The sequence below is a fragment of the Solanum lycopersicum genome, chromosome 12 (assembly GCF_036512215.1).
Source record: "Solanum lycopersicum chromosome 12, SLM_r2.1".
Classification (NCBI taxonomy): domain Eukaryota; kingdom Viridiplantae; phylum Streptophyta; class Magnoliopsida; order Solanales; family Solanaceae; genus Solanum; species Solanum lycopersicum.
Genome location: NC_090811.1, coordinates 55,176,185 through 55,200,720, shown reverse-complemented (window position 1 = coordinate 55,200,720; position 24,536 = coordinate 55,176,185). Strand labels below are relative to the sequence as shown.

Here is a 24,536-nt window from a genome sequence, read left to right as displayed (position 1 = left end):
TAAATTATTTCAATTAACGATAGTGAATGCATATCCCGAGAGAATAGTCTTTATTACACACGAAAACCACAAGAAAAAACCCATATCAAGATGTCAGGTCAGATGAAGCACTTATCTAGAAGGACTTTCAATTGATCTTTCAATTCCTTATGCTCGGGTTTAGCCATTCTATAATGAGTAACAAAAGTAGGATGGATATCTCAAAAAAGATCTATTTGGAAGTCAATTTAAAGCTTTTGGGAGGAACTCCAAAAAGATCTTCTTGAAACACTTCCTGAATCTCATTGACCACTCGGACTGACTCAAGAGTTGGAGTTTCGAAGTTTAAATCCTTAACTATGGTTTTATATATACCTTTTGGAAATCATTTTCCTGGCCTTAAGGAATGAGCTAAATCGACCTATCGACAATTGAGTTACTACCTTTCCACTCTAAGATGGGCTCACTTGGAAACTGAAACCGAACGATCCAAAATTCACAATCAACTAAGGCATAATAGGAATGTAACCAATCTATGCATAAAATAATCAATCTACCATTTCAATCTCTATAAGGTGTGTTGAGGTGAATTTCTAGGAAATTGTGGTAGGGCAATTTTTATATACCTATGTAGCTATCATTGAGTCACCAATTGGGGTGGAGACTAATAAGGGTTCAGAGAGATTTTCTAGAAAAACAACAAATTTTACTTCTATATAGGGAGTTTCAAAAGGAAGTTTAGGCCCTGGATCTAACAATGCATAAATATATAAATGAAAGACTTGTAACGTACCAGTGACCACATAATGAAAATCTTTCAGGTCTTGACGAGCCTAAAGAGTATGCAACCAATTTTGGTGTTGACCACCACCTGTAACACATGAAGTACCCTTTGCAGAATGAGCCGACCACCTTTTCCTTGCTTGGCAGAAGGGAAATCCTTCAACCTATGGTCAGACTGATTGAATCCAAAGCACCCCTATCTTCCAGCAAGACATTCACCAGGATGGTTTTTTCTACACATTGAAAAAATTTTAAAAGTCGAGCTAGAACAATCCCCTAAGACATAGATTTTGATTCCCTGGATTTATGATCATCAAACCCTGAGACAGAGTGCTATATTATTAAATTGCTTGGGTTGTAGACTTTCTCTAAAATTGTGAAGGATTTCCACCGCCCGATCACTGTTAAGTGTATTCATAATTTCTTGTCTAAGAGTTTTTGATGTCCTTAGACATTTCCAAAGCTTATCTCCCTTAGCCTGCGGACCATGAGACATTAATCTTGAGGTATCCATATCCCCTAACAATATATTATCCCTACACTTTCTCTTTATAAGATTGGATACACTAAACAAGAACTTGCTCATCTATGCTCTTGATTCAGCAACCATATGTGGAGAATACTTGGAGAGGTGGGTGAACTTCAACTCATATTCTTTGACTAACATTGAAACCTTCTTCAGTTTCATGAATTCTTAGGCCTTAGACTCTCTCAAGAAGAACCTGTCCAGAAAAAAAATAGTCCCTAATCACAGGATTTGTATTCTCACCTCTATTTTTATTCCACAATGTGAATCAGATTTGAGACACATCCTTGAGTTCATAAGATTCTAGCTCAACACTCTCAGCATCAGTCACTTGCATTACTTTGTGAATCTTCTTAATCTCATCAATGAAGTTTTGTGGGTCTTCACCAACCTTCAGCTCTAGAACTCTAGAAAATTCATATGAATAAAGTCTTGAACCCTTACTGCAGTAAATCAACCAGTAGTATTTGTAGGAAATGGAGCATGTTGATTTTTATGGTTGTCTGGGATTTGATACAAAATATTGATTAAACTATGAAACTTTGTATTCCTAACCTCATTGTTCTAGACTAGAAGAATCATGTTAGCTTGCGAGGAGCATGATTTGAAACACATAACGTCATATTAGAAAAGAGAAGTTAACTCACACTTCACACATGATAAGAACAACAATAAAATCAAAGATTTTCATAGAACACCTAGTAGCCTCACTCTCATAGGTGTGGCATGCTTCACACTCATGAAAGAGACCCTACTTAGTGCAAATTTCAGACATCCAAGAACCTTTGAACCTGGTACTCTAACACCAAGTTTCGCGCCTCGAGGCTACTCCTTAGAGGTAACATGGTACTATGGACCATAAGTGACCCAAGCTAACTCTGAGTGTTGTATGTAACAAATAAATTAAAATATAACTAATTGAATCACATATTATGCGAAATCTAAAATTAGTGGACATCCAGAAAGGGGAAAAATCCTAGTTGTCTGAATTTTATAGTATAATAAATCTAGTGATGACTGAAACAACATTTTAAAACTCGAGTTGAATATACTACTATGTCTGAAAATGCTTTAGTTTAATTGAGTTGCTTTAGTTGATATCCTTTTCACCAACTCATTTTTTTTGTGTGTGTGTTGGAGTACTCTCTCTCCAACTCTTCTTGATACCCTTCCCATTAATTCTTTTTCATTTTACTTTTTCTAGCTTTTAATTTAGAAAAGAGTTTTTTTTTTCTTATGTTTGGTTGCATTTCTTTAAATCTGCAATATTTTTGTAAGTCTTTGTCATTGGCATGTTTTTCACACATATATCATTCATCTAGACTTTGTCAACATTATTATTGGCCCGATTGCCATATATGGGTCAGAACCGCTCACCAACAGCAAAAACACTAGGATCTTCTACCAAGATCCTTGAAGCTCTGATATCAAACTGATGAAAATATTTTATTTATAAACTCTTGTTAAACTAGGACTAGGAACTACTCTAACTAACTAATTCTAATTAAACATATAAAAAGTAAATACCATAAATAACATATCCTAATCAATATAGGATTCATAGCCAATCTTTGAATTAAAAATCGTAACAAGTTTTTTTTTAGGGGGGGGGGGGGGAATAGAACTACCTTGAGTATGTGATTGTGGGTGGGGATATATCATAGATTGATATGAAGTTTAGCAATAGCATCGATTTTAAGTTGACAATGAAAAAGTTTAGATTCTGGAAGGATATGTGGTGTGATGATGATGTTGTGAGAATTCCTTTACGTACATTCTGGGAAGTGAAGGGGGTATTGGACTTATGTAGTCGTTAATTCTTGTAAGTGTGAATTCAGAACTTCAAACTACAAAAGATTACAATCTTATGTAACCTAAGATATTGTAAACTCTAATTCCTATACTTGACACAAACCCCCATGACTTATGTTGCCTATAGTCTTCATGTTCCCCAACCAAAAGATCAAAAATACACTAGACAATTCTAATTTATTAAAAATGACAACTTAACAAAAGACCCAAGCAAAATAAAATAAACTCTTATGTTTTATTCTTCGAAGCAACTAAAATCGTCAATCAAGAACTCTCTCAACACGTAATTGTTCTACATTCATTATGTGTGCTTCCCCTTCCTTGTAGAATTTGGAATCATTACACAATACGGTTAATGCACAAATTAACACACGTTATTCAGTTAATTTAGAATTATTGATCTTGCATGGAAAAACTTCTTTCATTATTAAAAATAGTTTGAGGAGCTAGTTCTCGTAGGTGATCGATGTTTCTTTGTCAATCTTAAAAATCATTCTTAACTCAATAGAGGGATTGTTCATTGTGAATTTTGAGTTCTACAACTTATTTTAAAAGAGAGGATACATGTAAGTTTAAATTTCTAGTGAACAAACGGAAATTTATTTGTTCATATGATTCGCATTAAGGAGGTGTCTAAGCATACAAATAAATGAAGATAACTATGTTACTAGTTCTTAATATGAAAATGTTGACAAGAGTTAGAGAACTGCAGTCACAAATTAGTTGTGGTACTGCCATATGGTGGATGGCACTGAACCTCTTTGGTATATTGTAACTGATACCTGCTACGTTTGTAAAAGAAAATTTGGAAATATGACTAGACGACATAGCCATGATGAGGCATGGCTTGAAATTGGGAATGAACACTACATATTTAGAACTTGATAACATAACACCATTAGTACTATATTTTTATTTAATTTAACATAGAGGTTGAAAAAGATATTTATAAAATAACAGATCATGTTTCATCCTAGCAATATAATGATATACCTTTAGACTGATCAGTTGTTAGCTTGATGTCTTTATATTGACATATTTCTGCCAAGTAGATGTTAACAAAGTTCTCTTGAACAAAACTTAATCAGGCCATTCTACTCTACATGAGCCTGTAGCTAAACTATGACCCCTTTGTTAATTGAAGACTTTCTAACTCGTATCATATGGTATCTAGACTCACATAGATGCGGTCACAGATTCTAATGTCAAAGATCCGGGATTTGAAAGAATCCGGCCTTCTGGTCGACAACTGGATGCTGAAAAATTGTCTCATTTTTCAGGCAAGGAGGCTATTGGCGATTTAAAGAAAACATCACCAAGTTTGGATGTTCTCAAGACAAGGAAAAGAAGTGCTGCTAATTTAGAGGATCGATTTGCAAAGAGATGTAAATTTTTTGCCCGCGGTCGATGCACCAAAGGGAACTCCTGTAGGTTTTTTCACACAAAGCAGCCTGTAACTAGCCATGAGACAAGCAAAATTCCACATGACAAAGGTAACCTTCAACTATATATCTGTTAGCGTATTGGGATAACGTGCCTTATGCGTTCCTTGTTCTCTATAGGTTTGGAAGAGAAGTCACTGCTAGATTGTTCTTCTCAGTCAGGAGAAAATCTAAGAATCAGAGGTGGCGAAGATAGCCTCCATCCAAATTCCCATTTGGGATACATCTCTAAGTCTCCAGCATTTCCTTCTTCAATAACCGGATATTATTGGAAGAATCATTTATCACAGGACACGTGGTACTCATCTGATTACACAACTACTGATGATTGGGAGCCATCTGTACCTTTTAACCCTACATTCATGCTTAGTCAAATGGTCAGATATCATAAAAGTGTTCTATATGACGGTATTTGTAATAGTATTTATCAAAGTGATGTAGGAGATGGATCCTTCCCTGTATTAATCAAGCATATGCAGGCAAATGCTGATCCAGCTTCAACAGGAAGCAATAAAGTTAAAATTTTTGGTCATAGTGATATGTTGCCTGAGAAAGATTTGCCTCGTCATGGTAAAGCAGTAGCTCATCAAGAAAACATGAATACCTCTTCAAATGAAGACAAGCATTTAGAATCTGAAATTGATGTTGACAACAAATCTGTGAACACAAAGTTGGTCGTTTTGAAGAATTTTCATGTTGCTCTTGTGGAATTTGTTGAAGAACTATTAAGGCCAACTTGGAATTTAGGTCTCCTAAGTAAGGTTGCTTACAAGAAAATAGTAAAGAAGACAGTTAATATAGTTGAAAACTCTTTGCATCCAAATCAGATTCCGAATACGGCTAAATCAACAGAAGAGTACTTTAATTTATCAGTCACAAAACTATCCAACACCATTGAGGTGAGGCATAAGAAGTTTGTTTGCCCATGTGAATTCCATTGTCCCTAATTTAACAAGTAAATTTTCTTTGCAGAGGTACGTGGAAAAATATGGAAAGATTAAATGAGCTTTGTGCAGAATCAGGTGTATGTGGAAACTATTATATTAGCTAAGAAAAGCATATTACCAACAAAGCACAATTTTGTGCTATTGCTAGGGGTTAGAATGAAGACTTGGAAACTGTTTACTTTGTGTGATATCTTTATGGGTTGAAAAAACTTTTATATTGTATTTACTGAGTTATAACTTCAACTTAAGTAACATAGTGTATGTAACTTCTAATTGGTCTTATAGCAAAGACACTTTGTAAAAAATTTTGGCGGTTCAGGATGTTAGAGAGTGTTTGTGTTATATATATAGACCAAAATCGATGAGAAGGTTGGAAAGTATAAGAACATGATAAAGTCCCCCCCCCCCTCTTTTTCAAATAATAAATAATTAGTCCATATCTCTTCTCAGACAACTTTTTGGATCGAGATTGGTTGGGTCGGTCCACATGGGCGACCCACGACCGAAAACTTGTATCTCCCACTACACACATGGTGGACAAGAACCAAGTCAGTAGGACATCAACTAGACGAACAATTCATACGACAAGTAGTTTGTGTGACATGTGGGCATCAAGAACTTAACTCTAAAGTTTCACAGGCCCACATAGAAATCCAATGACATGTGAAAAGAATTCACAACTTATATGAGAATAATATTGCTCACAATTTCCATACTTCATTTACTACTTCAATAATTACAAATTTGATCCTTCATCCTATTAAAGAGGTGAACGAGAGTGCATGTTTAACTTTAAAACACACAATTACACTCAAGTGTAATAGTTGGCTTATGTATACAACTAAAATTATTCATTTTAATGATCTTCAATTTGTTTCAAAACAACTGCTTTCCTTGACATCCACTTCATTCCCACATAAGTCATGTCTATTAGTAACATACAAAGTAGCAATAATGACCGGAACTTCAAGAAACAGATAAATGTCAAAGGGTATTCCAATGAAAAGTTAATTCTTATTTAGTGGGTCACATACAATGAAAAAAGCAGGGAACCATTCTTTCACTAACATCATGCAGACATTGGTCTAAGCACCACTACATGTTTAACACCAGTTTCTCTCTTTGGTGATCCTCAAACATATTTTCTTAGAGAGACTCTTTTCTAGTTCATAACATGGTAATAAAAATCATCTCTTCACGTTCTCTTAGAAGCGATTTCTCGTGTGTGAGAAAATCAATTTCGAGACTTGTTCAACACTCTTTATTCTAAAACATTAACACATGCATGAGATATAAATATAAATTCAATAGTCTTACTTAGATGAAAAATTACAACAACAAAATTGTTTCATAATACATGAATATTAGTAAACTTAGAACCTTTATTTGTTTCTCAAAAAAAGTCTCCATATATTCCCTTTGTAAATGGATTGGGTATCGTTTTATGAGTAGGAATGTATAGTAAATTTACCTCTTCGCTTACTTCTATGTCTCTCACAAAGTTTTACTTGATGTCAATGTGCTTGGTCATGCTATGATACTTAGGATACTTCATGTATGTGATAATCGTTTGAATGTCACAATATAAAATCATGTACCCATGAATTCTTTGCAATATTAAAATTCTTAATGAATATTTTTAATCAAACAAATTCTTTTATTGTAGACGTTAAATCACGAATTCAGATTCCATTATTAAAAGAGCGGTGCAAGTTTGTTTTTACTTTTCCTTGAAATAACACCACCATTATGTAAGAAAGGATAACTGGCAGTTGATTTTATATCACACCAATTACCGCCCAATCAACATTCGTATAACCTCTTGTAAATAAATAAAATCCACTATAACATAGTAAATGATTTGTATTTCCTTTCCAGTATCATTATATTCTCTTTACTGCTTTCTAATTATTTTTCAATGGATTGGATTGGTACCTAAAATAACATATGTCTTGAAAGTATAAATCATACCATACATGAAACTCTTGACAACACTAGAATATGGAACTCGGTAAATGTCTTCCTTTTATTTCGGAATCCCGACTTTGTCCTTTTACCTCTAGATTAAAAAAAACCTAATCCCTCCCTATCAATATTCTCTTCTTTTACATCAGAGGGGGAATTTTTTTTGAGGTTGGAAAAAAAAAGTTTCATTAAAGTTACATTGAAAAATCTTCCCAAAGTCAAAAAATCATTCAAAAGTATACTTTAGGGATAATATTGCTTTTCTCTTTTCCGTTTGTTGTGGGTTGCGAAAGCTTGTCAAATTTTGTGAGATCGTATTTCGGTGTGAGAGAATCCTCTCTAGCTCATCCACTTTGAGTTCGCTGCTGCGAAAGAGTTAAATGATTCTCTTTTACATTTTAGCTCTTCTTTGTTCATTTTTGAATCATGAATGTAGTGAGTTTTTTTTTCGAGCGAAACAATGAGCTGCTATTCTAAAGTCATTTATTAGTTTCTATAAAGCTTGAGTCTCCATTTAGTTTTGCTTGAGTTGTCTACTGTTCTTTGGCTTCAACTCGAGTATTAACGGTTGCTTGGTTCTGTTTCTCCTTTATTTTTCATGTCTTGGACTAATGTTCACTTTTATTTGATTCAGAAAACTAGTGTTATTTCGCCTGTTTCCATATAGTTAAGTTAGTTTTGTATGAGTCCGTTAAGTATTTTGGTTATCTTACACTCTGTTTGATAGTTGTTTTCTTTCTTATCGATACCTTGTTGGAGTTTCTTCTACCTGTTATTGTTGTTGTTGTTGCTTATAGTTTTGTTTTAGGATGTGTTTGAAGCTGAGTATTTTGTCATATTTAAGAGGACTACACGTTGGATTCGACCGAATCACTCCCTCTAAACTCCTAAATTTATAGTGTAATAAGCTAATATCCCGAAGCTCCTATAGGTAGAGTTCTTCTTATTTATTTGCATTGATTTCCTCGTGTGTGCAATCCATTGATTTCTTCTTTTAAGTTCAATTGCTAGTGGTTTGGTTATGTGTTTTATGGTCTTCGTATTGGTTCACTAAAATGACGAATGAGTTTATATCCTAGTTCATTAATGTACAAAATGAAACTTCAGAACATGTGAAAGATGGAACCATTTTGTATCTAATTAAATTGTCTAGAAAGATGGAACCATTTTGTATCTAACTAATTTATTTTCCTTCTCTGTTTTGTACTTGTCCAATATTGATTTTCATCTTGTGATAGGTGATAGTCTTGATTAAAAGTTTTTTTTAGTTTACATATCATATGACTTTTGATCTAAAGCTTGATACTTGGTCACTCACTTCTTCTTTGTCTTATTTCATTAAATATGAGTTCTTTGTTGAAGCATAAATGCCTAGTTCTTGCTTAGCAATTTGGAGTTAGAGGCTAAGTCCATGTTCATTTAACTTTTAACCAAGTGTTTTATGATTGTCTTTGTTATTATCTAAAGTTATTTTCTTCCATGACTCACTTCCTTCACCTAGTCAAGAAGTCCAACTATGTTTTCTCGAAAGTCATAAAAAATGAAACAAAAAATGAAGAAATAACTAGTTTGAAGATTTGCATCCCTCCATTATTTACTGTGAAATTTTTGATGTAAATTTTTTCATCCGGATCCTGTTCAAAGATTGTTTGTTATTTACAGTCGATTCCTAAAAAATGTGTGAAATGTATTAAAAAGAAAGGTGATATTTGTCTCCTCCTTCCACTAATCTCTGTTTGATTTGTTCACAAGCATGTTTGGCCAGCTTATGAGATTGTTTGGAAGAGTTCATCATCTATCTTCGTCGTTAGCGTAAAATTATAGCCTAAGTTCAGGTCATCTAAGCACCTACTAATTGTTCAATACTTTGGGGCCTGGTAATTAATTTTTCAGCATGTATTTGTTAGTTAAAATCACACTGACTCTCCTATCTTTGTCTAGAATTGAATATATATTTCATGGTTGTTAGTTTGCTTTCTATTTCAATGGCCTATATGGTGGTTTTGCTTAACAACTCTTTTGCAACTATTGTATTTATTCATGCATAACATTGTTAAATTTTGTCAAATAGTGTCGGTCAGACCAAAGCATGTGATTTTTTTATTTGCTAATCTTGCGGTATTTTCCTTTTAATTTTTTGATAATTTTGTTGGTTAATAATTGTGCATTCCCTGGAATATGTACATATATATATATATACACACACACACACACAAATATGTGTGCTAATTGTTTAATGTTGTAGTTTCTTTGTGAACTTTGTCATTGTTGATTTGGCTCCTTTGTTCTCTCCCTTTAAAGTCGCTTGTTTCTGTCTAATTTGGATTTCTTAAGTGGATTTTATCTTTCAGTTCCGTGTTTTTCAGTTATAACTCATTTATATTATTTCCTAGTATGCTAATTTCTCGTCATTTTTTGCATGTAAAATCCACCCGAGTTCGCCAAGAACTCATTTTCTTTGTTACGTTCTGAGTTGGCCACAGAGGTCCAAATTTCCTCTGTTGAATTTGGAAATGAAGGTTAAGTTTTTCGATTTTGAACAAATGAACTACATGTCAATGATACACTAGTTGGTACAAAAAAAATGAATACACCGATATATAATAAAATGAATATATTGTTATTAAACCAAAACTGAATACGTCGAATAGCACTATACTTGTATTCCCGAATCCACTTTTTATCTTTGATATATTACTTATATAGATCTAGATATAGTTGTCTTTGTAAATCGACATTTTGACTTGTGCTTATATAATACTCTAAGTATCTATGTATATGAAAATTGATACATTTCAATGCTGTTGTTAAGCAAAAATATGAATACATTATACAAGCGAGCAAAAAAGATACAATCAAATTGTATAAGTATGAATACAATAGACAAACGAGCAAAAAAATATAATTTGTGGGTATCAAACTGTATAAGTACGAGATATATATGTACTAAGAAGTACTTGATGGATACAAGATCACAAAGATCGCTCCTACATTTATGTTAAGTATCTTAAATTTGAATGAATTTGGGGTGGGGGGAGAGATAAAATATGTGATGTATGAATATTGATAAAAGAAAAAAACGATAATGGTAAACTTGGAAAAGGATCAATAATATGTCTGCCATAATTATTTAGGCATTCAATTATAATTACTTTCATATTTAATATTTATTCATTATATTAAATATATAAAAAAAAATTATTTGCATAGAATTAACTTTGCTATTTATAGTCTAATTATATCCATATGACATAACAAAATTAAACATAGCTATTTTATTTTGAATATATATGGATGTTTGCCATAATATAAAGTTTTTCCTATTAATTATTATCTTGTTAGTTTATGACAGGTAAAATCAAAATGGGCCTAAGGCCCTAAAACGAAATGGGTCCAAATACCAGTCTAGGCGGACAGAATTAGATTTGGATCCAACGCTCTCTCTCTCTCTCTCTCTCTCTTTACTTTACCGTTTACTTGCTGATTGATACTTGTTATTAAAGGCGCTTCATTTCATTTTTAACAAAATAACCAAATCGATCGTTTCTAAATACACTTAAAAATTAAATTTTACAAGTCAAAGTCTCAATTAAATAGTAAAATCAACACTTCACTTTTCAAAAAACTCTAGATAATATTTCTTATCGCAAAATTAAGTTAAGTTTTAGCCAAACAAGTTAGTCGTTGGATAATCGCGAGTTAGCAAATATTTTAGGTGTCTTAAACACCTTCCTCAAATATAAATAGAAATCCCCGACCCCCCTTAAAAAAATTTCAACCGATTTCCTGTTTTAATCGATTGAAAAACAATTTTCTTGATTTTTCTTTAAAATAAAGTGGTGACTCTCAAAAAGTCAAAAATTTATGAAAATATGTTTTTTCGAAAAAGTAAAACACTTGGTCTCTTATGGTGTCATTATTGGATGGTTTTAGGCCCTATCTTAAAGCTAGATGGATAAGGAGGTACCCTACTAATGATGGTTAGTGGAAGGTTAAAGTTGATGAAGCTTCAAAGGATAATTCAGGGCCTAGTATTGCAGATTTTTGTATTATAAATAATAATGGAGACTTAGTTGGTGCAAAATATTTGAAAATACTTGATATTTTTAATTTAGCGTTTGAGGCTGATAGGCTTTATAATATTGTTGGTAGAAGGTATATACCAACATTATTGTAGAAACTGATTCATTGACAATGGTATATGTGCTTAATGGTGTCTACCAGGTACCATGGAGAAATGTTATCACACTATGTATGACATTCTGTTTTCATAGCTCTCCAATAGTCGTATTCGCATGCGCAGTTGATATATCATTATTTTGTAAAAGTATTATTTAATTAATAAATTATTATTTATTAATTTAAAGAGTGCTTTAAAATTCAAGGCTTAGGTGATCCGCAATCCCTTAAAATTGTCCGCATAATTCACTTAGAAAGCTTAACTAGGACTTGTACCTATTGGAATCCTAACTCGTTTAAAACATCTGCCTGTTAAACACAAAATGTTGATATGGCAAAAATGGTGCTTTCCACTTTCCTGGAGCGCGTGAAAAAAAAAATCAAAACAGTATTATTTTGATTTTTCTTATCTTCATTTTTTCTTGATTAACACTTGACACTATAATTTACTTATAAGAATTTTTTCTTTTTTTCATTTACACTTTTTTGAAAAAGAAAAGTACTTAGTCATCTTCTTCATAATTTAGTTTACAAAATTTTCTCCATTTTAGCCCCAGCATTGTTTTTCTTTCTTCCAAATCAGAAGATAAATGAAAATCAATTATGAAGAAATCATACGATTCAGTTTTGAAAGAAAGACTTTCTTTCGTATGATTTATTCGAATATCATAAATATAATGGAATAAATATAAAGAAAGAAGAGAAAAGATAAATGATTTTTGCGTATAAAAAAGATAGAAGATATTTGTTTATCCCAATTTTCAAACAAATATTTTTACTCAAATTTAAATATAAACCCATAAAATTTATCAAAAATGATATTCAAAAACTTGATCGAATGAATTTTTGAGCTATCAATTTCTTTTGTCATCGATGTAGAAATGAATAACCACCGACAAAATTTTCCTTTTCTTCACTCTTAGTATGAAAATATATTTCTTAAAAAAATTAATTTTTAAGTTATTGGAAAAGAAATTGCATTTTGTGATTTAGAAAGAATGTGTTTTGGGAAGAAGATGAAGATGAAAGAGTGGTGGGTAGGGGTGGGGCTGGGTAGATAGGTTGAAATTTTCATTTTCATTTTTTTTTAAAAAATAGATATAAATTTGTTTGAAATAATATTAAACAATTTTTTTTTTGAAAATAATTTTGGGGGCCAAGTGCCACATTTTATTTATTAATTATCCATTTTGTCATGTCAGTGTATCTCAAACTTTCATATTTTTTATTGATTATCAAAAAATATCTAAAAGGAATGATTTTTGAATAGGTAAAAGTATTCAATAGGTAGTAGGTATTAGTCTTAGTTGAGGTGTCTAAGTGAATTATGCAAACAACTTTAACGAACCGTCAATGGCTTAAGCAAAAATTCAATAAATGTTAATTTTGATTACATCAAAATCATTTTATCATATTTATTAAAAAATTCTATTTAAATACTTATAATATTTAACGTAATTATTAAATATGTATGGAAAAAAAATCTTAAAACATAGTTTAATTTGACGTAATTATTTATTTCATAATTTTTTTAATTATAATTTTACTTTAAAATAAATATTGACAAATAAAATGTTATTAAACTAAAATTTATAAATCCTCACGTAAAAAAAAACTCAAATTAGGCTAAATAGCTATCTATTAGACCCGCAAACTACTTGATCTAAATAAGTGCAGACATGTCAAGGACTTGGGCATTGGTCTTGACATCGATAATAGCAAAACAGTGCAACACAAGTTCAAGGTTCTTGGGTGTTGGCAAGGCATCTTGAACGTGCATGGCTTACGTGCGGGATAAGATCATTGGCAATGCAGCGTGTTGGATTGACAAGGCAAGGTTGTGAAGACTTCACAATGGCAAGAACAAAGGCAGTTCGCCCGAATTGCTGGAATAAAACTAAGTGTTGGAAGGACAACTAAAATATTCTAAGTGTTGAAAGCTGGCCGAAATATTCTATGTGTTGAAATGTAGCCTGAAATATTCTAAGTGTTAGAATATTAGTATTTCGTGTAGATAAGAATGTAATTTGAATTAAATTCTATCTGTTAGAAATATAGCTGTTGGAAAACTTAGTTTGAACCCTGTGATGACAAGTGTCAGACAGGTGTCACTTATAACTGCCATGTGTAGAATTTTTATTAAAGGTGGAAATTCGTCTAAGGCTTACACAGAGTTTTTTTAGCGTTAGACTAATTCGTGAAGTCTTCCTTTGTATTAATAACAGATTAATAAAGGTTGGTACAGGTTCCTGTAAAGTCTGCTTGCTGTTTAACTTTACTGTTTAAGTATTTTTATACTTAGTCAATTTCGTGGGTGTAAAGTAGGCTGAGTGTTAAAGACATTTGTAAGACTGCTTAGAGTGGTGTTCGGTAAAAATTAATCGACCGTCTTTCAATTGGTATCATAGCACAGTTGAAGGATGGTGAAAAACGTAGAACTGTGGGATCTGGCACGAAAAATTGAATCCTTCATTGGGTTTACTGACGATATTTTCGTTTGTGGATTTATTTACACAAGTCATTGATTTAAGAGTTGACGCTGAGAAAGTTCAGGGGGGAGATTGGTGTATATCGATAGAATGTTGATAATCATATCACTGAAATCTTGGATTTTCGTACCACAACTACGCAAAAACTTGAGGGACTGCAGAAGGAAAATGAGAACCTTCGTGCAGAGCTCATTGTATTGTGTCGGGTTGTGGCTACGTTAAGTTCAAATCATGTTGAATCATCTAAGGTTAAGATTCCAGAACCAAAGGCCTTTAGTGGCGTAAGAAGTGCTAAAGAACTGGATAATTTCATTTGGGACATGGAACAATATTTTACTACTGCAAGGGTGCCTGATTCTTACAAGTTAAATATTACCACAATGTACTTGACGAGTGATGCTAAACTTTGGTGGAGGACTCGAAATGCAGATGATGTAAGTACTGGTCATCCTAGAATTGATACATAGGATAATTTAATAAAATAAATGTGCGATCAATTTCTTCCTAGCAACGCATCCTGGCTTGCAAGGGATAAATTGAAAAGACTAAGGCAGACGGGTTCGGTGAGGGAATACATTAAAGAATTTACCTCTGTGATGTTAGACATACAAAATATGTCTGATGAGTATAAACTACACAACTTCATTTCCGGTATGCAAGCTGGCTCAAAACGAACTCAGGAGCCAGAATGTTAAAGATCTGCCCGGTGCAATTGCTGCTGCAGATTCGTTGGTTGATTTCCAGACGACTCGTCCTTTGATAGATGTTCCCTCCACTTCAAAAACTAAGAAAAAGAATAAGAAGAAAGGGGAATGGAAAAAGGATAATCATAAGGACAATACAAATGACAAAGCAAAGGCACAAATGAGGGATGGAAAAGACAAGCCAAAGAACAAAGATAGTAATTCTAAGGGCTGTTGGACTTGTGGTAGTCCTCATTTGGCCAAATCTTGTCCAAACCGGGAAAAAGTGAATCGTTTCCTCGCTGGAAATATGAATCAAAGGGAGGAGGATGAGGAAATCGTGGCTGCAATGGCAAATCCATTGGGATTGTCCTTCAATCATATTACAGGGATTAATAATGTTGGAGAAATGTCTAGTACTTTGAATCCTCATGCTTCCCTAATTCATATAAAAATGAAAGTGAAAGAACAACGTGTGATGGCAATGGTTAATACAGGGGCCACTCATACGTTTGTAGATGTGAAGATTGCTATAAAATTGGGGCTAAAGTTGTCTAAAAGCCATGCCATTATGGGTATGGCTTATAGTGTGTCTATGTCGACTGGAAGTTGGGTAGGAAAACATAACTTGATGGTGATGCCGCTTGGTGAATTTGAAATCATACTTGGGATTGATTTTCTAAGAAAATTCCAGTTTGTTCAGTTTCATCACTTAGATGGAGTGATGGTTATGAATGGAAGCAATGCTGGATTTCTCAAAGGAGTTCATCCATTTGGGAACATTAATAAAGTTGCAAATAAGAAAGACAAGGGAATGTTTTTGTCTGTTATGTCAATCGACAAAGGGCTGAAGAAAGGTGATGACACTATACTTGCTGCCTTGGTCGAAGTGAAACCTGATGTGAAAATGGAAGTGCCTGATTGTATTGCTGAATTGCTCAAACAGTATGTTTATTTTATGCCGCCTGAATTACCAAAGAAATTACCACCGACGAGGGATATTGATCATAAAATTGAGTTGCTGCCTGGTACGATTGCTCCTTCATAGGCTCCTTATCGTATGTCTCCTAAGGAATTGGTCGAATTACGCAAACAATTGAATGAGTTGTTGGATGCTGGATTGATTCAGCCATCTAAGGCCCCATATGGTGCTCCTGTTTTTTTTCAAAAGAAACAGGATGGGACAATGTGAATGTGTGTAAACTACAGGGAGCTGAACAAAGCAACTATAAAGAGCAAGTATCTGGTTCCGTTGGTGCAGCATTTGATGGACAGGTTGAGTAAGGCATGCTGGTTCACAAAACTTGATCTCAGGGCAGGTTATTTGCAGGTTAGAAAAGCAGACGGTGATGAACCAAAAACAACATGTGTAACTAGATATGGTTCATATGAATTCCTTGTAATGCCATTTGGGCTGACTAATGCTCCGGTAACAGTTTGCAACTTAATGAATAATGTACTGTTTGACTCTCTTGATGAGTTTGGTGTTGTCTATCTAGATGATATTGTCATTTATAGTCGAACATTGGAGGAACATGTTAATCACTTAAGTTTGGTTCTGTCTCAGTTGAGAAAATACACACTTTATGTCAAGATGGAAAAGTGTGAATTTGCTCAACAAGAGATAAAATTCTTGGGGCATCTTGTTAGTAAAAACCAAGTTCGAATGGATCCTAAGAAAGTGCAAGCCATTGTTGATTGGCAGGCACCTCTTCATGTGAAGGATTTGAGGTCCTTTATTGGCTTGGCTAACTATTACAAAAAATTCATTGTCGGTTACTCAAAAAGGGCAGCGGCTTTGACAGATTTGTTGAAGAAGGATACAAAGTGGGTTTGGTCTGAACGATGTGATGAAGCATTTCAGAATTTAAAGAATGCTATCGCATCTGAACCTATACTTAAATTGCCTGATTTTGAGTTACCATTTGAAGTTCACACTGATGCGTTAGACAAAACAATTGGTGGCGTTTTATTAGTGCAAGAAGGTCATCCAGTGGACTTTGAAAGTAGGAAATTGAATGATGCTGAACAGAGATACTCAAGACATGAAAAAAAATGGTTGTGGTGGTACACTTTTTGCGGGTTTGGAGAGTTTATCTTCTAGGTACTCGATTTGTGGTAAGAACTAATAATGTAGCAAATACATTCTTCAAAACATGGAAAAAGTTGAGTCTTAAACAAGCACGGTGGCAAGAATTCCTTGCAGAATATGATTTCATGTGGGAACATAAACCAGGAAAACACAACGAAGTTACTGGTGCACTGAATAGAAAAGAAGTGTTTATTGCAGTATATTCAATTTCAAAACTTGAAACTGATTTCCATGATAGAATCAGGTTGTGTGCTGCAAATGATTCATTGTATGTTAAATGAATGAGTCAAGTGCAAAATGGCACAATGAAATGGTATTGGATCGAGGACGATATACTCTATTTTAAAGGGGGGAGAATCGTCGTACCAAATCAGGGCGGGTTGCGTAAAGAACTAATGAAAGAGGAGCATGATTATGCTTGGGCTGGACATCCTGGTGTTGAAAGGATGTTAGCCTTACTGTCTCGTGTTTATTTTTGGCCGAAAATGGAAGACGATATAGAGGCATATGTCAAGACTTTTTATGTTTGTCAAGTGGACAAGACTGAACGTAAGAAGAAAGCAGGTTTGATGCAACCTTTGCCTGTTCCTGGAAGGCCATGGCTATCAGTAAGCATGGATTTCATTTCTGGATTCCCTAAAGTAGATGGCAAAGCATCTATCATGGTGGTAATTGACAGGTTTTCAAAATATTCTGTTTTTGTTGCTGCTCCTCAACTATGTTCATCTGAAGTTGCTGCTGATTTGTTCTACAAATATGTGATTAAGTATTTTGGTATTCCAGCTGACATTGTGAGTGATAGAGATACAAGGTTCGCTGGTGGATTTTGGACAGCATTGTTCAATATGATGGGAACTGAATTAAAATTTTCTACTGCAAATCATCCACAAAAAGATGGACAGACGGAAACAATTAATCACTTGTTGGAAGAATACTTGAGGCACTATGTGTCAGCAACTCAACGGAATTGGGTAACATTGTTACACACTGCACAATTTTGTTATAATCTGCACAAGTCGTCTGCAACAGAAATGAGCCCTTTTGAAATCGTTTTGGGCAGACAACCTATGATACCACTAGATATTGCCAAATCTAAAAATCAGGGAAAGTGTCCAGCTGCATACAAGGTTGCAAGGGACAGACTTGAAATGTTATCTGAGGCACGGGATAGCTCGCGCAAGGCTCAGCGGTGCATGAAGAAGTATGTTGATCAACATCGTCGCTCAGTTGAGTTCAATGTAGGTGACAAGGTGTTACTGAAACTTACCCCACAAATCTGGAAATAGATTGTAAGTAAGACCAGACATCAAGGTTTGATTCCTAAGCATGATGGTCCATTCGAAGTGGCGAAATGAATGGGCGAAGTTGCTTATAGGTTAAAGCTGCCAGAAAGGTTGAAAATTCATCCCACTTTCCATATGAGTTTCTTGAAACCTTACTTTGCAGATACAGATGATCCGGACAGAAACAGGTCAAAGAGGGTTCCTCCATCAGTACCTACACAGTATGATGCTGAAATTGAGAAGATCCTTGATCACCGGGTTTTGGACACAAATAAGAAGAATACTAAGACTGAATTCTTGGTTCACTTGAAAGGCAAGAGTGCAACTGATGCAGTTTGGGAGAAGGCAAAAGACTTATGGAAGTTTGATGCTCAAATCGAGGACTATATTAAAACATTCTTGATGAAGACATCAAGTTCAAGTGGTGCGGGTGGTCTGTTAGACCCGTAAACTACTTGATCTAACTATGTGCAGACATGTCAAGGACTTGGGCATTGGTCTTGACATGGATAATGGCAAAACAGTGCAACACAAGTTCAAGGTGCTTGGGTGTTGGCAAGGCTGCTTGAACGTGCATGGCTTACGTGCAGGATAAGGGCATTGGCAATGCAGCGTGTTGGCTTGACAAGGCAAGGCTGTGAAGACTTCACAATGGCAAGAACAAAGGCAGTTCACCCGAATCGCTGGAATAAAACTAAGTGTTGGAAGGACAACTAAAATATTCTAAGTGTTGAAAGCTGGCTGAAATATTCTAAGTGTTGAAATGTAGCCAGAAAAATTCTAAGTGTTAAAATATTAGTATTTCGTGTAGATAAGAATGTAATTTGAATTAGATTCTATCTGTTAGAAATATAGTTGTTGGAAAACTTAGTTTGAACTTTGTGATGACAAGTGTCGGACAGGTGTCACTTGTAACTGCCGCATGTAACTGCCATGTGCAGAATTTTTATTAAAGGTGGAAATTCGTCTAAGGCTTAGACAGAGTTTTTTTAGCCTTAGACTAATTCGTGAAGCCTTCCTTTGTATTAATTACATATTAATAAAGGTTGGGACAGGTTCCTGTAATGTCTGCTTGCTGTTTAACTTTTCTGTTTAAGTATTTTTATACTTAGTCAATTTCGTGGGTGTAAAGTAGGCTGAGTGTTACAGAAGTTTGTAAGAGTGTTGTTCGGTAAAAATAAATCGGCCCTCTTTCAAGCTATCCATCACTATAATAAGGAATTATGGAAACATGAATTTTAATAAAATACTAAAAATTATCGTTAATACAAAAAATAAAATAACCAATGAAAAAAAAATTAAAATTAAAATATGATTAAAACTGTAAAGAAAAATAAAAAGTATGATCTGTTCTATGTAATTAACGTTTTGATTTTTTTTAATTTTATATTTTAAATAGTAAATATTCTTTTAAAAAAGTTAGTTACCTATATTTTATGAACTATTAGTAACATTCCATAACACAAAATTAAATGACAAAATTTAAATAAATTTTGAAGTGATGCCCACATATTTAAAATAACGATAATTGAAGAGAATGACAAACTAGTAAAGGTAATTAAATGGAGTAACTTATCTTTCATTTATTCCCTTTAATAAGCAAACTATCGGTAAATTTGCTATATATGGCCCATAGAATTGTATAAAATATCTGCCTAAAATTAAAACAGTCATTTTTCTTTTTCCTCATCATATTCTACATTTTTTTTCCTTTTCTTCAATTCCTCCCAAATATTCTCCACAAATTTCTTTAGCACGTCGTTGAAATTTTCAAAAGTATTTCAAACTTTCAGATACCGCAAAAAACTCATCTAATTTTGGCAATTTTTGTTAATGTTTTTCAATTTTTTCAAACTACCTTTTTACTCCACTTCATAACTCATTCAGATTTTTGTGAATCAACATGGATGTGTTGCTTTATTTAATAGTATACTCAATTTTGAGTTTAATCACATTCGTATCAATCCTTAGTTGCATTGTAATGACATTATAAAACTCATTATATGATGAATTTTTTTTTAAAATCACCCCCTCAATTGTATAATCGACGTAACAATTGTTATTGTCCCATTTAGCAGAATGCATAACCAAAATAGCCAAGGAAGCCATTTTCAGAAGTTCCATATAAAAAATTAAATTATATAAAATACATTTGTAAGCTTAAGAATTTCTACAACAAACAGAACATATACTTATAAAATTCTAGCAACTTTAGTTTTTAACTTATACACATTTTTAAATTAAATCAAAAGTCTTTATATAAACAAAATTAAAGCTTTATACAATTATACAATTCACCAAAAATACTAAATATGTATATATGTATAACTGACGAATTTGTATAAACTTACAACAGTTCTATAAAATTATAACAATTCACCAAAAAACACTAAATAGGTATATGTATATAATTGACATATTCGAATAAACACACAAGAGTTTCATACACTTATAAAATTCACCAAAAAACACTAAATAGGTATATGTATATAATTCGTATAAACATTCAACAATTTCATATACTTGTACAATTCTACAAAAACCCACTAAATTGGTATATGTATATAATTAACAGTTCGAATTAATATACAACAGCCTCATACACTTATACAATTCACCCAAAAATAACTAAATAGGTATATGCATATAATTCGTATAAACATTCATATGTTTCATATACTCATACATATTATGAATATCCAAAAAAAATAGGATGAAGATGCACTTTATAAAACAAAAACATATTAGTTTCATACATAAACTCAACGAATCTCAGATCACATATATAATTCTAAACACAAAAAGTACTATGAAATAAGCGAATCTCATATCAGAAATTAAAAATAATCAATAAATTTATCACAATTTTTTCTAAATTTCAAAATTAACTATTCAAATCTATTTTGGACAAAATATACACATCTCAATATGCATTCAACTGAATTGATGAAAGTGAAAAAGGAAAGCTGATTTTGAAAAAAATTGTCGACAAAAACAAAAATAAAATCAGATTATGTTTTCATCATGAAATTACCCCCTGTTTCTATCTCTGAAATCAAATTTATCACGCTTGTTTGATACCTTCAATAGCTTGATCGATTTTTGAACTGACTACAATGGAGCTATTTCCATTTAAGAATACGAAGAAGGGATGAAACTGAAGCAGAGTTAGCATGAATTCTGGGATCTTTTTCCTTATTTATCTAACACATTATATTTCCTTTTTTTAATTAAAAAAAAAAGAAAAAAAACATTTGATATGTATAAATGACGTCTAAGATTATACAGAAAAAGACATCCATGGCAAACTCAAATTTTGCTATGAAACGCAATTTTAAAAAGTTTTTCATGGCCTAAAATTAAGAATTTTATATTTTCTATTTATAAAATTTGCCCTTTAAAATATTTAACCGTTATTTATATTATTTTTATTTGAATATTTAGGACTCTTTTTTTTCTTCTACCATTATTTTTTAAACTAATTAAAATTTGAAGATTTAAAACAAATACCATAAATTCATAATTTTTATTATTAAAGTAATTTACAATTCATTTATTCTAAATATAACTTTTTTTTTGGTAAATCTTTATATTATGGTAAAAAATTAGGTGTTCACATATACTACGAGAAAAACTGTCACACTTAAGATTCCAATAGATCATAGCTCAAACCCTCAACCCATAGATACATATATACACCTCACAAAATTAAGCATATCATATTTCGCCGTTCATATTTTGTCACAAGTAGTTGACCCTCTCATGAGACCCAAAGTCAAACTGTTAGCATGTAAGAATGTGACAATTCAATTTTCAATTTTTTTACCGGGACGTGACTATAGATACCAGTTAGAGTGATGGAACGTGGAAGCTTATCCCAGTTAGTATGCCAAAACGTGGCAATCTGATCCAAGTTAGAGCGAAGAAATGTGGCAGTTGATCCCAATCACACATCGCAATAACACATCAAGATCACACATTCAAATCATGATTTTATAATATCGATATTCACATATCTCTTTTCAACATCTAAGTTCATTGTTGCAAATGCATACATATAAAAGTATCACCACGAAGCACAACACGTTTATATCACACCATTGCATACATCACCTAGTCATATCCGTAATTACATATGGGTTCCCTCGATTTCTCCTTACGGAATTACACAAGTTTAAAACCTAGTTTGGCATCACATAGTTTTGTTACTAGTTTTCTTTACCTTGACTACAACTCCTTGTCACCATTATACCATAACCTAACATGAAATCCAAGGATGCAAAATAAGAAACTCGATCGATTACCGTCTAAACACAACACTAACCCCATAAGCATTGAATTATAGAACCTTTCCACGGCATGTTACTAGGTGCACAAAGGTCTAAACATACCTTACATTGTTAAATTCAAATATTATATGATATACATGGATTTAAAACTATTCAACATAGAAACCTAACCTATTGGGCGACAAACAATTTTTGCGGTGTTTTGATTTTGTTTCAAATTTTTCCGGACTCGCTATGGTGAATTTGACAAAGATTTCACAAGATTATGCCATCCCTTGCTGGAAAGCTCCCTCTCCTTCTTTTCCCAACTTGAAATAGCTTTTATGGCATTTTTGGATAATTCACGACCTATTAGGGTCTTTTTAGAAAGACGAAAAAATAAGAATTTGTCGTAAACTCAAATTCTGCCTTGCCAATTCTGCTGCAGTGGGGTAAGTCGTTGTTTTAGCGACGCTGTGCCCACAGCACCAGTCATTATGTAGCGGGACAAAGTTCAAAATTTTCGCGCGTCCTTACCATTTTCTAAACAACGACGATTCGGGGCAATACACAAAGTTATATAATTTTCTTTTTAAAAAATAAAAATCAATTGGAGAATAATGTCCCCTAAAGGCCTAAATGAGACTTTGTATGAAAACTAAATTGTTGAATTTTTAGTGATTTTTTAAGAGTTTCTTCCGTGAAATAGTTGTCCCTTTTTAAAAATTTTTGAGAACCTTTTGGTCATTAACACAATGTTTTCGTCCTCAAAATTTTCTGGTGTTGTGCCTGTAAGAACCAGGTTCTTGTCTTTTCTTTTGCCTCCAATTTTCTTTTCTTGTTTTTTGTTGAGTTCATAGGTCATGAGATTTTCAATGAGTTCATCCATAGCTGATTAATCTAGATCACGTGCTTCAGTAATGACTTCTACTTTGCTTTCCCAAGTTTTTGGAAGAACACTCAAAAGTTTTCTGACTGCTTTCCCATTGGGAATTATTTCACCTAGTGAGTATATTTCATTAATGATAGCAGTGAACCTGGTGTGCATATCTTGGATTGTTTCACATTCTGCCATTCGAAACAGTTCGTATTGTCTGTTCAAGTTATCTATTTTAGACTTCTTTACCTGAGTTGTTCCTTCATGCGTAGTTTGCAAAGTTTTCCATATTGCTTTTGCGTCTTGACATGATGATATTCGATTGTATTCATCTGGACCTATTCCACATATCAAGATCTTTTTTTTGCTTTAGCAATGTTCTGAATTGCAAGTTTATCTGCAACATTCCATTCTTTCCTATCCTTTAATACTTGAATGGTTCCATCATGCGGTTCTTCCACCATCTATAATATTTTTCATTAAACAGTGGTGGTGGAGTTTGAGAAGCTCCTTCCTTTGGTGTAGGTGGTGCAGTCGTTGATCCTTTTCAAGATGTTAGTGTTTTAATGAAAGACCTGCTCTAATACCAATTGTAGAAACCTTACTTTGATACAAGAATCGGGTTCTTGTAATTCTGTCGCAACACAACAAAACAAATATTTATCGTGGAAACCTTCCTAACTCAAGGAAGGGAAAAAAACACCAAAGTTTTATATTAATTCAATATTTACAACCCAGTAAATCAATGAATTTAAATTTACACTTCTACCTTTTTCGATTAACTATAATCGAAAACTCTCCACTCACTAAGAAGTAAAACTTGCTTCTTGTTCACAGAATCTCTCAACTCTTTTTAACTCTAACCACCCAAGAAGTCAAACCCATTTCTTGTTTACAATTCTCACAACCTCTCTCCCAAGAAGTCAACCCACTTCTTGTTACAATTCTCTCAAGACTCTACTACGAGGAAGTCAAACCCACTTCTTGTTACACAATCTAGGAATTATTACAACCTAGTAATAAACCTAGAACAAATCAATAGTTTAAAGTGTAACAAATTTCGTGAACTTGGTCCTTACGTTGCTGTGACGAAGACCTGCATTTTTTCTCCAGTAAATACTTCTCTCAAGATGATATATTTTATGAATATGTAATAGCTATCGTTCTGGCTTTAGTGGAAAAATTCTCTCAATTTTTGTTGTTACAAAGAG

At 33.2% G+C, this 24,536-nt stretch overlaps 2 protein-coding genes across 2 annotated transcripts in view; both read left to right on the top strand.

The window, feature by feature from the left end:
• LOC138340446 (uncharacterized) overlaps positions 1–14,589 on the top strand; it is a 34,473-nt gene extending 19,884 nt beyond the window's left edge. The window contains exons 2-4 of the mRNA XM_069292170.1: positions 4,275–4,593; positions 4,663–5,441; positions 14,212–14,589. Coding sequence (XP_069148271.1) covers positions 4,275–4,593; positions 4,663–5,441; positions 14,212–14,589 — 1,476 coding nt within the window. The remainder of the gene's footprint in view (positions 1–4,274; positions 4,594–4,662; positions 5,442–14,211) is intronic.
• A 154-nt stretch (positions 14,590–14,743) lies between these two features.
• Positions 14,744–15,853, top strand: LOC138340444 (uncharacterized). The gene has a single exon (XM_069292169.1). The coding sequence runs from the start codon at positions 14,744–14,746 to the stop codon at positions 15,851–15,853; it is 1,110 nt and encodes a 369-aa protein (XP_069148270.1).
• The last annotated feature ends 8,683 nt before the right edge of the window (positions 15,854–24,536 follow it).